At 38.5% G+C, this 17,134-nt stretch overlaps 1 protein-coding gene across 5 annotated transcripts in view; it reads left to right on the top strand.

The window, feature by feature from the left end:
• Window positions 1–17,134, top strand: part of EPB41 (erythrocyte membrane protein band 4.1 (elliptocytosis 1, RH-linked)) — a 256,505-nt gene that overhangs the window by 231,819 nt on the left and 7,552 nt on the right. For 4 of the 5 annotated variants that reach the window (XM_006862207.1, XM_006862203.1, XM_006862206.1 and 1 more), the window contains 2 exons: window positions 6,870–6,998; window positions 15,755–15,856. In XM_006862207.1, coding sequence (XP_006862269.1) covers window positions 6,870–6,998; window positions 15,755–15,856 — 231 coding nt within the window. The remainder of the gene's footprint in view (window positions 1–6,869; window positions 6,999–15,754; window positions 15,857–17,134) is intronic. The other variant, XM_006862208.1, reaches the window with a different exon arrangement.

Below are 17,134 nucleotides of genomic sequence, written 5' to 3'. Positions count from 1 at the left end.
CCTACCATTAATAGTATGTATCTTTAAGGTCTTTTTATGTACATAATTAAATACATAGCAAAGTGTGATTTTTTTTTTTTTTTTTAGTTTTAGTTTTTTTTTTAGGATAATAGAACAAAGCACATTATCAAGAGGAGAGTTTAGCCTTTGAAGGTAGCATTTTTTCCCTCTTCCCCCATCTCAGCATCCAGCTATGGTCCTGAGATGAAAGTGCTTCCCTGAAATCACTTGGCAAGCTTGGCACTGATGCTGCAGTTCTTCACTTGGTTCTTATATGCCTGCCCAGGATTTGAATATAAAGATAAAATGAGACAATAGTAAGAATTTTTATTCATTTTAACAGAGAAAGGAATTCTTTTTCTATTGCCACCCAAAAGTAAAATTTTCACTAAGCAAGTAACCAAACATGCGTAGGAGCAAATTATTACATAGATCCTCCTGAAAAAAATTTTTATGGCTTTTGCTTGTGTAGCAAAATTTTAGAAAGCTTTTCAGGATATAATTTCATAGTGATGCTGTAAGATCAGATCATTTTGTAAGGTATAACTCTGATTCTTTTGACAGCCTCTTCAGTTCAAATATGTCGATCCTTTACTTCAAATACGTTGTTGATCCTTTACTTCAAAAATAACTTGAGAAAAAGAAAAGGACGCTGGCAGCAAAATGCCTGTAAAACACCCACATCCTGCTCTTAATGATATCTGGAATCCATAAGCCAAGGAAGGGGTAATTTATGACTCATAAAGGCACATACATATGTAGGGTTTGTTGATCCTAAGACAGATCCCTTCAAGTAGTTTTCAAGAAAATACCTTTTCTAAAAAAAACAAACAAAAAAATAACTGATTATCATACTTAATAAGAGCCTACATGAAATGAGAATCTCTAATCAAATAATGTTTCTGTTCAATTTGTCTAGCATTCTACCTTCTCATGGAGTCCTGTTATGGTGCTATCGGATAAGCACTGTTTTGCTAACCACAAATTTGATGGTTCAAACCCACCAGCCACTCCTCAGAAATCCTATACCAGTTCACTATGAGTTGGAACCAACTCGACAGCACTTACAACTACCTTCTCTTATTCTTTAAGCCAACTAGATGTTACGCAATGCTTGGTACAGGCAGCTGGTATTTCTCTTGTAGCATCTTTCTTCTTATAGATCATCATCATGACAAGCAGCATCTGAATTAACACTTTTGAAACATTAAATCTCCATTTTGCTTACTTGTCTCTGTGGGTGGTTCAGATGCAGCCATATATTCACTCATATCCCTGAAACTATCTCTTTAAGGTTTCCAAGCTAATTTTATATATGCAGTTGTACTTATAAAATAATTATATAATCCAGTGACCCTTGCTCATGGTCACAGTCTAAGGCACAACATTGTCAGTTAAAATTATTCAGTGATATTAGATGCCAGATTCTGGGCTCCTGTGTCATATAACCTTAATATCTTTCCTGCCACCGTCTTTTCTTCTGGATTTCCAGTCTCATTCTCACATGTACAATGTTTGTCACTAACAAAAGACTGGTAAAGGACAGTCTCTGTACTTCACAAAAATAGGGTCAGATTTAGGATATATTCTTTTGAACATAATGGGGCTTGTCCTTTGGTCCTACATGTAATACATTCTGGTACTCTGGAAAGAAGATGGACATTAGAATCAGAGCCTGACCTAAGTTTAAACCCTAGTTCCAGCACTTGATAGCACTAAATTACTTAATCCCTCTGATTATTCATCTGCAGATGACGGATAATGACTACCTCATTGTGAGGTTCTGAAAAATTAAGTGAGAAAACATGTTAAAGTGACAAGCATAGTCTCTTGTGCATGGTGAACATTCAATAGAAGTCATTGTCCTCACATTTTACTGATGTAGAAGATGAAGTGCTGAGCTAAACAATGAATCTGACCAAGCAAGCCACTATTGGTGTCCATTCTAAACATGTGTTTTCAATTATTGGGAAACACAAGACAAAACAAGTTGTTAAGGTCACCTGAATTTTTAAAACTTCAAGTTTTTACTGAACATGTATTATATGCCAGAAAGTGAGTATAAGAACTGTACAGAGCTAATTAACACGTAGCAAGTTCTTATCCCCACGGAACTCATAGTATAGTGGAAGGACAATAAGGGTGTAGTGGGAACAATAGAGGACTGGTACCTACTCATACCTTAGGCAACCAGGGGGAAACGTCAATAAGAATGGACACTTGAACTGATTCTAGAAAACAGAGGGCTTCTAGGCAGAAGATTCAATACTTAACAGAGGTACAGAGGCATGCTCTGTTCTAGGAACTGCAAATAGTTTTGAATTAATAGAGGAAAGGATGTGTGTGGAGCTATAACAGGCTGAAGCTGGAGAAAGAAGTGTAGGGGTCAGAGTTTGAAGTGTTTTCTGTGTCTTGCTGAAGGGTTTGTACTTTAACCAAAAGATAGCTACTGAAGAATTTTAAGCTGGAAAATTGAATTTTCATTGTTGCATTTTAGAAATAAATACTTTGGCAATAGAATAGAGGATGCATTCAAGTAAGGTTTTGAGCTGAGGAAGAAAGGAAAGAAGAAAAACTGTTAGTAATCTGGGCAAGACATTATCAGAGTTTGAATGAAGGCAGTAAACATGGGAATGAAGACAAGCAGATAGGTAAGGAGATAGAGTCTAATAGAAATGACTAGATATAATCTGTTGGAATCTGGGATGAGTTGTAAGGAAGGTCCTGAAATTAATGCTCAGGATTCTGACATAAGACTACATGAATGGTGGTGGCATTTAGCAATACAATAGAGATGAACGGAGAAAGTAGTATGGTGGCAACAGAGATTAGTTTAGTTTGGTACACGTTGCCCTCCACTTGCTTAGGAGGAAGTCCAGAAAGATTTCTTGGACAATAAAGCCAACTATAGAGGTTACTTTGACCGTATGGGAGAGTGCTATAAGTGGTTACCCAACTATTAATCCATTTTCCTTTTTTTTCAATAAGTAACCTATATTAGGTACGCTGCAAATATTTATTGACTTGATATTACTGTGACTACAGCTTTTACTTTGGTGTCCTCTATACATGCTCTGAAAAAAAATGATTGATACACTTTTACTCAAGTGTCCTGCTATTAGCCAGGTAGTGTTGACCTACGCAATATTTACTTCACAATTACTTCTTGATGAAAGTCTACTTTTATTTCTGGAGCAGATTGGTACAAACTTGGATCTTACGTAATTATCTTAAGTATATTCCTGATTATTAATCAGCCTTTTAAATTGTGAAAAATTGTTTGGAGAAGCCATGAAGTTCTTCCTGGAGAAGGACATCGACATTGTGCTGGGTAAATCAGAGGGTTAGTGAAAAAGAGGAAGACCCCTGATAAGCTGGATTGATGCAATGGCTACAACAGTGCACTCAGACATAGCAACAGTCCTGAGGCTGGCGCAGGACTAGGAAGTGTTGCATTCTGTTGTGCATAGGGTCACTGTGAGTCAGACCTGACTCAACAGCACCTAACAAGAATATTTATTTAGTACCAGTTTGTCATTTGGGGGGGGGGGGGGGAGGGAAGTAGCTCTGTAACAGCTTGTTTGATTTTTAAAAAAAAAAAGTAAAATAAGTAACCTAGAAAGTAGTGCAGTGTATTGATAATATAACAACAAATTCTCTATAGTGTCCCCAGGCCCTATAGCACATAATAGGTGTCCAATTGATGTGGGTTGTGTGGTACCTTAATAATTGCAAAGTGTTTTCATGTAAATTATTATATTTGGTCCTCATTGTCCTATGAGCCAAGTATTACTCTCTTTTTAAACATGGAGAAATTCATATACCCTTGACAGGGATGTTTTATGCATCTTTGGTACATCTGCAGACAGAGACTGAACCTCTTATCTCTCAATCCCATCTTTCATGTCTTAAGTAATATTCATAATCAGCCAATGAAAGACTTGCCTGAGCTTAATTCAACGTGAGCTTCTTTGAGAAATTCTGGAGTTGCATTTCTAAAGATGGTTTATTGAATAAAGTTAGACTGCAGTTCTTGAGTGCAGTGCATCTTTTCTTGCCTTAATAGAGGTCTGGTTTCTATTTGTTCACAATGCAGCCTGGCTTACAAGGTAATGAGCAGCAGTGATTTATTAATACAGTACTTATATGTGATTTGAATACTTAAACTTGTCCAAGCATTTTTCATTTACTCCATGCACTTCATAAAAGTTCTTTTCTATTTTTAAATTCCTGTGTAGTACATAATATGCTAAAACAATCATATGTTGTTTTCTGGTGAGTACATACAATTGCTGCTTGCCAGGACATTTGGCTTCTGTTTAAATGTTCATTTTTCATATCCTTTCTTAGTAGTGTGAATTTCTTCTCTTCCATTTAAAGCACCTTTCTCTAAACTTTAAGAATATATCCATTTACTGTGATGGCATCTTCTCATCTGAGTTCTCTTTAAAGTACTTATTTTAGAATTATTTTGCTTATGGTGTGAGACATTTAGTCCAGAAGGGAACTCTATGTTTCCAGGATTTATTTCTCTTAGAGGTTGAAAGTGTTGTGACGTTCCCTGCTGTTGGATCATTTTTACTCTGCTTGCAAAGAAACTTTTCAGTATTTTTTACATCATGTTTGATGCCATGACAGTGATTAAAGTAAAGTGTGTTGGTTGGACTCAACTTCTAGAGCCTGCCAACAAAGTTGAGATTTTAGTGCTTCATTAGCAAAGATAAAACTTGATACAGTGACTTGGAGGTGTAAAACGTGTTTTTTTTTCAAACTCAATTGTTCTCCTCAAGCAAATGTTTTGATTTACTCATAAATTGCATTGTATTAAGTACATAGTAATAAGTTAGGTATTTAGGAATGGCAAAAAACTCACTTAAGCATAGAGAAGATGTTCTACAGGGAAAACTATAGGAATGCTGCTGCATGCTGTATAAGGCACATTGAAATGGTTTCTTTGATTAATAGTGTTATAGAAAAATAACCAAAATAAGATTGAAATTGTTTAAGCTACTGACATGTGTAATGAACATCTTCCTTTTGACAACATCAAGAGCTATGTATGATGCTTGGTTATGTTAGTATTAATATTCTTGAGGCTTCTTAAACATCATTGTTTCTTAGAATTCACAGTATTTCCCATTTACTGCTAATATTTTCTTCTTGCTTTTGTATGTGTCCATTCATTTGTAGAGTATAAACGGCATTCGCACAGAGGAGGTGGCTGCCGTGACAAAGGGGTCAAATACTAACCCTGACTCTGATCGGGAGGGCCCCAAGCATTCAGTAGTTCCTAGTGAGAGCCAAATGATCACCCCACCGGAATCTTCACAAACGTTTGACTTTGGCTCCCTCTCCATAAGCAGCAAGGAGGCAGAAGAGAAGGTGCAGGGGGCATCTGGCCATCTTGACATTAAGGAGGTGCCAAGAGGCCCAATTGGGGAATGTGTAGGCGTGGAGGAACAGGCCAGTACCTTGAAGGGCCCCATGGGCAAGTTCTCAGTAACTTCAGCTTCCTGCCAGCTACAACTGGGTGAAAAAAAGGCAGAGAGTGGTGAAGAGCATGTTACACCAGGAGAGCCACTTGGAAAGCAAAATGGATCATTTCTTGACTCTTATGTGGGTAACCAGTTCCCCACCCTCATTCGAAGTTTCCAGGTAGTAACTGATTCAATGACAAAGGTCTAATGACTCTCTTTGGGAGACGGCCAGAATCTCTGTTTGGTGAAGGAGGTGGTAGTGGTGGTGAAGCTAGACTCCCTGCCTTTATTCAAAATCACAGAATAAAATTAAAGCCATTGATTTCAACAAAGAAATTTATTCAGAGGAGTTAACTCCATGCTAGAAGCGTTTTTTTCCCCTCCTGGCTTATAAAACTCTCGGGAGTAAACTCCAGCCTTTTATCTTTATGAAGCTGGTATCATTTTGTTCTTTGCTACTCAAATATGGGCTGTTTTATTAAAGAGTTAAATTTCGAGAGTTTTTATGGTGAGGAACCCTCAGTGTTCTGAGACCATGCTCAAAAATTCAAACACTTTTCATTAAAAGGGGCAACTGATCTTTCTATGAGAATTCAGCCCTCAAATAATAACTTGTGTATTGTAGACATATAGTGCCACCCCACCACTCCCACTGACCCCATTCACAGGGGCTTCCATGGTTATAGGCACTACTCTCCTATGCTAAGGTGATGGCTATTGAATCTTACCACAATCAAATGGTATTTTTGGATTTATAGTCTTGGGGAAGATGAGCTGTTGGGCAAGAAAGTCTTTTGATACTCCACTATTTTATTCCTCTGAAATTCTGAGATTAATCACCAGGTGATGGTAGAAATGATTTTTTTTTTTCTTCCCAGTTTTCCAAATACTGTTTATTCTTAGCACAACTCCAACGTGAATATCTGACATTGATTTGAAAGAAGTTAATGGATTCCAGGGTAATGCAGTTCAGTGCTGCTGCCATTTAATGTACCATTGGTATTTAGTGGCAGAAATGTGGCTGATTTTCTTAATTACAACAGTACAGAGTACAAATGAAAGTGATTGTTATTTGGCAAATCATTTTATATTCAAATTCTGAAGGTCAGTGTGAAGTGTTTTATATCACCAATTCTAAGTGTCTGATCTTACAGCTTTCCATTAAGCATATGAAAGTGATTACAGGACTGCTGTTCTTTAATATCTTTCATGATTTGACATCTTGCTACTTTGGAACAGTGTCCAAAACTTGTGCAGAGTAAACACCTTCGGAGATTGAGCTAGTCCTTTGCTTAATTAGAGCTAACACTTTGATCAGATCAATGTCAGAACATTGGTTTTCCCCAGACTTCTGAAAGACTCCAATAACTCTATTTCTTTACTGTTTCACAGCCTCCCTTGGTGAAGACACAGACTGTCACCATCTCAGATACTGCCAATGCTGTGAAAAGCGAAATTCCAACCAAAGATGTCCCTATAGTCCACACTGAGACAAAGACCATCACTTATGAGGCTGCCCAGGTAGGATGTGGTATAATGCTTCAGAACCAGACTAGAGGAAACACAAGATATAACCGTTTTCTGTTCACTAGGTTTCTAGTCTTTTGTTGTGAATAATACCATGCTAATCTGGCACAGTTCTTTTTAGGAGAGATTGCTGATCTAAGGATGTCCTAAAATACTTGATTAAATGAGAAATTAACTTAGATCTAATTAATTATACCACTGAATTTTACCAACCTAGTGTAATGTTGAAGAATGTGGGCTTTGGGGTCATGCTAACCTGAGTTTAGGTCCTGGTTTATCCATATACTGACTTGGGCAAATAGCTAAAGATCTCTGAGCCCTGAGCCCTGAACTCTGAGCCCTGCCCATGGTTTTTATAAACATTATGTAAGATCTGATGCTGGGTAGAAAGGGCTTGAGCACCATGCCTGAAAGCATAAAAAGCAGTAAAAATAATTATAATACATTTATTTAAATTAATGCTAAAATTGCATAAGAAGTAAGAATTTTTATTTAAATTCTATCAGAGTTTCTTAGTGCTGCTATAACAAAAATACTGCAAGTGGGTGACTTTAATGAACACATATGTATTTTCTCACAGTTTGTTGTTGTGTGCCGTCATCGGTTCTGACCCATAGTGACCCTGTATAGGGTTTCCAAGGAGCAGCTAGTGAGCTTGAACCACCAACCATGTAGTTCAAATGACGTTGCAGTCTGATGCATTAGCCCACAGTGCCACACCAGGATTGAGGGCTCCTGCTCTCTGTCCATTCTGGGGGAAGATCCTTGTCCCACCTTCTCCCTGGAGATCTCCATGTGCTGTCTTTTTCCCATTCATGCTTTCTTCCCTGCTCCTAATCTGTTCTTTTCGTATCTCAAAAGTGAGTAACTTTAAAGCACACCCTATACTGACCTCATTGATAGAACAAAGAAACCCTTATTCCCAAAGGAATGACACAGGTATTGTTGGTTCCAACTCATAGTGACCGGTGTACAAAAGAATGGAAACTATGGCCAGGTCCTGTCCTAAGCCATCCTGGACAGTCATTCCTATGTTTGAGCTTGTTACTGCAGCAACTGTGTCAATCCATCTTGTACAAAATCTTCCTCTTTTTCAAGGATTTCTACTTTACCAAGTATAATGTCCTTCTCCAGGGTCTAGTCCTTCCTCATAACATGTCCAGAGTGCATCAGATGAAGTCTCACTATCCTCACTTCTAAGGATCAGTCTGACTATACTGCTTCCAAGACAGATATATTCAATATTCTGCATTAAAACCATAATCCAAAGGCATAAATTGTTCTTTTGTTGTTGTTATGTGCCGTGGAGTCAGTTCCAACTTATAGGCGACCCTGTACAAGGTTTCTGAGGCTGTAAATCTTTACAGAAGCAGAAAGCCTCATATTTCTCCCGTGAAACAGCTGGTAGTTTAAGTCTTCATTATTCGTTGTCCAGCTTTTGCATACATTTGAAGTGATTGAAAATACCCTGGCTTGTGTCAGATGCACCTTAGTCCTCAAGGGGATATCTTTGATCTTCATCAGTAAGTGCCTAATCCCTCTTTCAGCAATCAAGGTTGTGTCATCTGCATCTTACAGGTTGTTAACGAGTCTTGCATATGTATATCAAAAACTCTTAATGGAATAAAACCAACTAGAGGCAGATATCATATTAAGCTGTATTGTTAGTTTCTTATAGATACTGTGCTAATGTAAATTTAAAGTGACCTCAACAAAATCTTCTGATTTCAGATACCTAGGTAGGGATAGCAGCTTAGTCACCTAATTTTGATTATAAGACTATACTTGTTGATAAAGCAAATATTCTAATAATGAGGATTGTTGTTGTTGTTAGGTGTCATCGAGTAGGTACCGACTCATAGCAACCTTATGCACAGTGAACGAAACACTGCCCAATCCTGGGCCAACCTCACTACTGTTGCCATGCTTGAGTCCGTTGATGCTGCCACTTGGCCAATCCATCTTATGGGGGTCTTCCTCTTTCTCTCTGACCCTCCTAATGAGGATATAGGACAGAAAATCCCTTAAGCAAAATCCATATAAAATAAAATATTGTTTTTTAATAGTTTGTCTTAAGATGTTTCTAAGAACATTTTTTTTAATGAATCAAAATAAATTCTTTAAAAAATTATTAGGGCCACATTGCCCACAGAAGCATTTCACTATATGTAAAATTTATCTCAAACTTGCACACAAATTCACACACAAATGGTTTACATATAGCCCTTACAAAAAAGGGGAAAAGAAACAGTCATTTAAAAATAATGTCTTAACATGTAGGAGAACTATAGAGGCAACATGATGTTCTAGATAAAGGACATGGCTTTTAGAGTCTGAGAGACTTCGTAGTTTTTTGACCGTGAGCAAGTCGCTTAACCTCTTTGAGCCTTAGTTTTTTCCCCAGAAAAAATACCTTTATCATGCTATTGAGATAAATAAAGATTATGTGTGCCTGGCACATAGAAACTATTAAAAAAGGATATTGTTGTTGTTATGGGCTGTGGAGTCGGTTCCGACTCATAGCGACCCTGTCCAGGGTTTCCGAGGCTGTAAATCTTTATGGGAGCAGAATTCCTCAGCTTTCTCCCGTGGAGCAGCTGGTAGTTTCGAACTGCTGACCTTGTGGTTTGTAGCCCGATTCGTAACCACTACGCTATCAGAGCTCCTTATTAAAAAAGGATAGTTATTATTATATTATATTGCTATACATCTATTTGTTTTGTTTTGTTTTAAGTTTTTATTGTGAATTATGTGATAGTTTACATGGAAGAAGTTTAATTAGCTTGACATTCATCCTGTCGTATTTCATTTCATTGCAATCCCCTCCATGCATCATCAAACAATCAAAGGGTACCCCAGCTTCCAGCATACAGCCCCTCTCCCTCCCTGAGTTCAGAGTCCCCAGCTGCTCCATCTCTCCACATCATCATCTCTGCCTCCATCTCTGCTATTACTGCTTCTCTAGGTAGGGTCCCACTCTCTGGTTTTCTCCCTTGATGATCCCAGGGACCTTTGCTCCTGGACTGCAAAATCAACCACTCCCCTCCTTTTGTTACAAAATGTCTACCTTTACATTTCAACCCTCGCAGTCGGTCCTGTTAGCAGTTATTCATTATTGTACCTCAAGAGTCTTATCCCTATCTCATCTCATCAGCCCCATCCAGGCAGATGGGATACTACTCAGTGGTATCTCTACCTTCCCCTGCACCCTCTGGAACTAGGTTCTCTCTTGAAAGCTTGTAAGCCAATCACCTCTTGGCTTTGTAGCAACCCCCCCCCCCCATTTTGGGTAGCCAATGTCTAAGTTGCCCATCCCTGTCTACCCTGTGTACCGAGGGGGTGGGAATGATCCTCACTAGTAAGATTTGTTCCCTCTTTTGAGTTACTACATCCATAAGTATAGGTCAAGTTCATCAGATTGTAGTGGATTACTCTTTCCTTCTTTCTTCCTCTAGTCAAGTTCTGATCATCCATCCATTGAAGCCAGGTCATATGGTTGTTATCTGCAAGTATGGGTGTTCTTGTGCATCTCCCCTCATTTCATATCTGCTCTAGTCCTCTGTGGCCATGTCACTGTCTCTGAGACCAGGAGTCCTTAGGTCTTGCCATACTGCTGGCCAACCAGGTCTCAACCCAGGTTGACAGGAGTCTATTGAATGTGGTCTGACTAGCTCACAACTTCATTGCTGTTTTTCCCCACTTCCCCTTATCGGTGAGTCACCAGCCAGACCACATGCCTGCTCGTGTATTCCCCTTGAGTCTTAGTCTTGGAAGAGGATTTGCCCTGAGGGGACCTGACAATGTGCCTTGTTCTTGTAGTAGTCTATCAGACTGCTGTTATTATTTTTATTTTCCCTGCTGGTCTTTCATTCAAGAAATAGCTTCTGTTCTTCTAGCCACCGATTTTTATTTTTAACCAAGCTTAAGGCAGTCAGCTAAGATAAAAATTGCTTCTTAACAATGATGAGAAACAATGTAGTTTACTAGGGGAGGAGGGTATTGACTTTGGAGCCAAGGTCCTGGGTTTGGGCCTATTATCACTTGCAGTATTTAGGTAAGTTACTGGAAGTCTCTCTGTACTTCATTTCCCTTATTTATAAAATGGAGCTAATAATAGTTCTTCTTCAAGATTGTTGTGAGGAGTAAATGAATTAATATACATAAAATGCTACCAAAATACTGACACATAAAAACCACCAGATAATTATTTGCTATTGTTTTTGTTGTTGCTGTGTGCCTTTGAGTCAGTTCCTACTCACAACAACCCTGTATCGGATTTCAGAGGCTGTAAATCTTAACTAGAGCAGAAAGCCTCATCTTTTCCCCACTGAATGGAGGGACTAACATTCCCACGAACATGTAATCTACCAAGGCTCCTCTATTGCCATTTTTATTTATTTATATATACTATTTCCATTTCTGTTTTAATATTCTTGCCTGACAAGTAAGTTCAGGTACTTTTTAAAAATTTTTCTTTCACAAGAATTTTGTATATGTGTATTTGAAATAACATTTACATATAGTGAAGTATACAATTTTAAGTATTCAGTTTGATTGGTTTTGACAAATGTATACACTTGTCTAACCAAAACATAATTAGGATACAGAACATATTCGTCTCTATCCTTCTAGGTAGCCACTGATTCCTATCACTATAAATTAGTAACTATAGTTTTGTCTGTTACTGGACTTTACATAAATGGAAATACACAGTATGCACACTTTTGTGTCTGGCTTGTTTCTCTCAACATAATCTTTTTAAATTCTTCCATATTTTCTGAATTAGTGGTTTATTCTTTTTCAGTGCTGAGTAATATTCCATTCTGTGAGTATACCATAATTTGTGTATCTTTTCATCTGCTGATGGACATTTGGGCTGATTCTAAGTCTGGGGGAAATAACTGCTGTGAACATCCATGTGTGAGGTTTTCTTTCTCTTTTTTAATAGACACGCGTTTTTATTTTTCTTGGTTTAAACACCTGAGAGTGGAACTGCTGGGCCATAGGTTAAACAGATGCTTAACTTTATAAGCAACTAGCAAAGGCACAGTACCATTTGGTGGAAACATCGGAAAGCAAGTCAAAGAAAAGAGAAGGGTATAAATGGAAAACCGTAACAGCTTCCTCAATCTTCCATCTTCTCTAGGAACAGAAAGTGGGGATCCCTTAGAGGGAGAAGTGGGAGGTAGAAAAAGAGATAATAGAGAAGGAGCTTTTCAAAACTCGTTCTCCTGGCTGCAAATTTATGTTCTTCTAACAATTTATAAAGTACTTTTTATAACCAATAGCAACAATGCTGTGGTATAGGTAGAGCACATCTTAGAGTATTCCCTTTTATCAATGAGAAAGCAAAGCTGAGAGAAACCAACATGACTGTCTGAGCTGGGACCCAACCCTCAATCTTCAGACAAGAAATTACTTCTCCTGAGTTCTGTCTTGAACATTTATTAGCTAGAGAACCGTGGACAACGTATGTAACCTTTCTGGCCCTCAGGTTTCTTATCTGTACAGTGTAATAATGATAGTACCTACTTCAGCTACTCAATACCATAAGTTGAGGTTTGAATTTTTTCTTAAGTTCCCTCAGCTTGAGAAATGCTGAGCGTTTATTGAATGATGCAGAAAGCATCAAAAGAAGATAGAAGTAATACACAAAACCACTCTACCAAAAAGAAATGGTCAATGTTCAACCATTTCAAGAGGTAACATATGATGTTCTCCCATGTATACTATCACTCAGTTCAAAATAAAAACTTAAAAAAAAAAAGGTAGCATATGATCAAGAGTCACTGATCCTAAAGGAAGCTGTCCAAGGTGCATTGAAGACATTAGCAAAAAACAAGGCACCAAGAATTGATGGAATACAAATTGAAATCTTTGAACAAACTGATGTGGCACTGGAGGCATTCACTCATCTATGCCAAGAAATCTGGAAGACAACTACCTGATCAACTGACTGGAAGAGATCTGTATTTGTGCCCATTGCAAAGAGAGGTGACCCAATAGAATGCAGAAATCATTGGACAATATCATTGATATCCCATGCGAATAAAGTTTTCTTAAAGGTAATAAAAAAATGGCTGCAAGCATACATTGACAGAGAACTTCCAGAGGTTCAAGCCAGTTTCAGAAGAGAATATGAAACAAGGGATATCATTGCTGACGTCAGATGGATCTTGGCTGAAAGCAGAGAATATCAGAAAGATGTTTACCTGTGCTTTATTCACTATGCAAAGACTTTTGATTGTGTGGATCATAACAAGCTATGGAAAACAGTGTGAAGTATGAGTATTCCTAAACATTTAATTGTGCTCATGAGTAATCTGTACATAGGCCAAGAGGCAGTTGTTCGAACAGAAAAAGGGAACACTGATTGGTTTAAAATTAGGAAAGGTTTGTGCCAGAGTTATATTCTTTCACCATACTTTTTCAATCAATATACTGAGCAGATAATTCAAGAAGACGGATTATATGAAGAAAAATGTATGAGGATTAGAGGAAGACTCATTAGCAATCTGTGATATACAGATGATACAACCTTGCTTGCTAAAAGTGAAAAGGACTTACATACTGATGAAAATCAAAGACCATAGTCTTTGGTATGGGTTGCACCTCAATGTAAAGGAAACAAAAATCCTCACATCTGGACCAATAAACAGCATCCATATAAATGGAGAAAAGATTGAAGTTGTCTAAGAGTTCATTTTGCTCAGATCAACCACCAATGCTCATGGAAGCAGCAGTCAAGAAATCAAACGATGTATTGCATTAGGCAAAGCTGTACAAGACCTTTTTCAAGTGTTGAAGAGCAAAGATGTCAGCTTGAGGAGTAAGGTGCAACTGACCCAAGTCATGGTATTTTCAGTAGCCTCATATGCATGTGAAAGTTGGACAGTGAATAAGGAAGACCATAGAAGAATTGATGCATATTTGAGTTATAGTGTTGGAGGAGAATATTGAAAGTACCATGGACTGCCAAAAGAACAAACAAATCTGTGTTGCTCCTTGGAAGCCAGGATGGCCAGACTTTGTCTCTCATATTTCAGATATATTATCAGGAGGGACCAGTCCCTAGAGAAGGATATCATGTTTGGTAAAGTGGAGGGTCAGAGAAAAAGAAGAAAACCCCCAATGAGATGGATTGGCACAATGGCGGCAGCGATGGACTCAGGCGTAGTAACGATTGTGAGGTTGGCCCAAGACCGGGCAGTATTTCATTCTGTTATACATAGGGTCACTATGAATCGGTACTAACCCGATGGCACCTAACAACAGCAACAACCTCAGATACTAAAACCATAATTGAGATGACAATTATATGTGTGACACATAGTAGACATATAGTAAATATGAACTGAGTCTGGATCTAAGGTAGATAAGTGAGTGTGAGCTGAAGAAAGTATTAGTGAACTACACAATAATATAAATGGTATGGTGGCATGTGTAAAAGGCTTAGTAGAGTGCAAAATCACTCTCTTTGGAAATCCAGCCAGGGACTCTTCCCCTTCTCTTCCTCTGTCCCTTTCCCTAATATTTCAAAATTTTGGCTCAATGAAATGTTCCATTCATTAAAAGATCTTGGCCTCTGCTTACAATACAAATTCAAATTATTTATATAAAGAGGCAGAGAAAGATAGTGATCTAACACATTTTGCTTCAGGTTTCTTTTTGAAAATTATTCACTTCTGTAAAGCCCTCTCTGAGACCGTTTATAATACCAGCGGCAGGTGTTTTTGCTTATTGTTATCTGAAAGACCTGTTAAAGCAGACAGGCCCCTCCCTCTAGTGCTGTTGCTCTCTATCTCGGTCCCAGGGCCTCACAGCTCTTTTCATCACAGTGAGTTTGACCAACCATCTCTCTAGCTTTTTGCTAATGTCATAACACATTGTATTGTAATAATATAGTGAGCTCTGGAGAAACAAGATGCACCCCTTGTTTGTTCTCTATATAGCACGGTATTTAAAATACTTTTAAAACTCTCTTCATAAGGAGGATCCCTTTTAATTATAGTTTGTTACCAGAAATGTCAGTAAGAGACATTTTTCCTCCCACTTTTCCTTAAAGGGGCATTTCCTACCTCATTTGTTCCAGTCTTCTTCCATCTTGATTTTCAGAAAAGACAGTCTGAGATTCCTTGGCCCCTTAAACTCCAGCCAAGAACTTTTTCAGTTCTTTATGGGAAGTTCTGCCTTGAGATTCACAACCTCCCTATGGTTTTAGTAACCACGAGTTTACTCCCTTTTCACTTTTGGTGGTGTGTTGCGAAGACCAGATTTGTAGAGAAAACAACTGCCGCTTACTAGTTTTGAATCCCTGAACAAAATCACTTCCCTTCTCTGCTCCTGAGTTTTCTTGTCTGGGGATGCTAATAATCTCTGCATTTTCTATTTCTCATTCCATAGGGCTGAAACCAGCATCAAAAAGGTGTTCCAAAAGCTATTTGTGAACTCTAAAATACTGTACACATGTGTAGTTATTAGATTGTCCCTCTTGCTGAACCTGTGACTCTACGCCTACCTCCTCCTTCCAATCCACTGCTCTCATTGATCTATTGCTAAGGAAACCAAACTTGTCCAACTTTTCTTAGACGGAGCCTTGTCCCCATGGGATTTATTTATTAATTAATCGGTCACTGTAAGGAACTCAGATTTTTACTTTACAACATGCCGCTCAGCAGTAAAGCTGAAGCCTATATTTGCCCATAAGGCTTCCTGAGAGGCATAGTGATGAGATGTGTTTCCTTCTGCAGACTGATGACAGCAATGGGGACTTGGACCCAGGAGTCCTGCTGACAGCTCAGACCATCACATCTGAGACCACTAGCAGTACCACCACAACTCAGATCACCAAGGTAACAGGCCAGCTCAGAACTTCCCTCTGAAATCGAATGGTTTGCTGAACTTGCTTCTTCTCTGCTGGAAGGACCATGAGCAAGGCTTTTCAGTTCCATTCCGATTGAACTAAATGACTCCAAGTGGCCCAGCTTCCTTTGTGGAAAGGTGCTGCTGCTGTCCCTGGAAGAAAGCTCAGGGTTCAGAATCTGTCTCCTATCTGCCTGTAGAGATTGCATTTTAAAAATCAGCTTAAAGGCAGGTTTTGTTGGTATCTTTATGCAACCATATTTTCCAAGCCAAAAAATCAGGATTTGGGCAAAGAATTTTTATGTCATGTTCAAGGTAAAGGCCATAGGAACTGCAGTTTGTGTGCTGAAGTGTTGGAATTATTGTTACTATTGTTAACTCCTGACTGGTCAGTTCCAACTCATAGCAGCCCTGTATGGGGTTTCTGAGGAAGAGCTGTTGGGTTTAAGTCACCAACCTTGTACTTAGCAATCCAGTGCTTATCCTACAGTGTCAAACTGAGACTCCATTGGAATTGTTAACAGTGGTTTGTAAGGGAAAAAAGAGAAGGTATCTAAATTTGGAGCTATTCCCAGAAAATCAGAGACAATTTATGTTTGCTGAAGCACTGGAGAAAAATGCATTTTCTTGTAGATAAGAATCTAGGTTCTTAGTCAAGCTCCATCATGAACACACAGATGACAAGAAGACAGTTGTTTCATGTATCTGGGCCTCGGTTTGCCTCATCTGTCAAGTAAAGATATGTACCCACACTCAGGGTACTGTGGATCTTTTGATGTCAAGAATGTGAAAATCTGTCAAAGTAAGAGTCCAATTTCAAGATATTTTTGTTTATAATCTTCTGATTACTTTTCCTCTGGAAAGAAACAAATAAAATGAACTAAGGGAAACACCTATCTGTTTTGTTTACGTGGTTTACTTGCTGAATCTATGTAGTTTTTGAGAAGTGAAAATAGGAATAAAGGACTGTGACCTTATGTTTAGCTTTAAAAGATTGATTTTAGCAGTCCAAAGGAATAAAGGTATGCTTACTTTAGCAAGTCCAGCCAAGATTGTGGGGAGAAAGCTATCCTATACAATGCCTGTTGTTGTTGTTGTTAAGTGCCGTCGAGTCGGGTCCGACCCATAGCGACCCTGTACAGGGTTTCCGAGGGTGTAAATCTTTACGGGAGTAGAAAGCCTCATCTTTCTCCCGCGGAGCGGCTGGTAGTTTCGAACCACTGACCTTAAGGTTCGCAGCCCGATTCGTAACCACTACGCTACCAGAA

Source organism: Chrysochloris asiatica, unplaced genomic scaffold (assembly GCF_000296735.1).
Source record: "Chrysochloris asiatica unplaced genomic scaffold, ChrAsi1.0 scaffold00047, whole genome shotgun sequence".
Classification (NCBI taxonomy): domain Eukaryota; kingdom Metazoa; phylum Chordata; class Mammalia; order Afrosoricida; family Chrysochloridae; genus Chrysochloris; species Chrysochloris asiatica.
The sequence above is the reverse complement of the archived record's forward strand: the minus strand, read 5'-3'. Positions and strand labels throughout refer to the sequence as shown.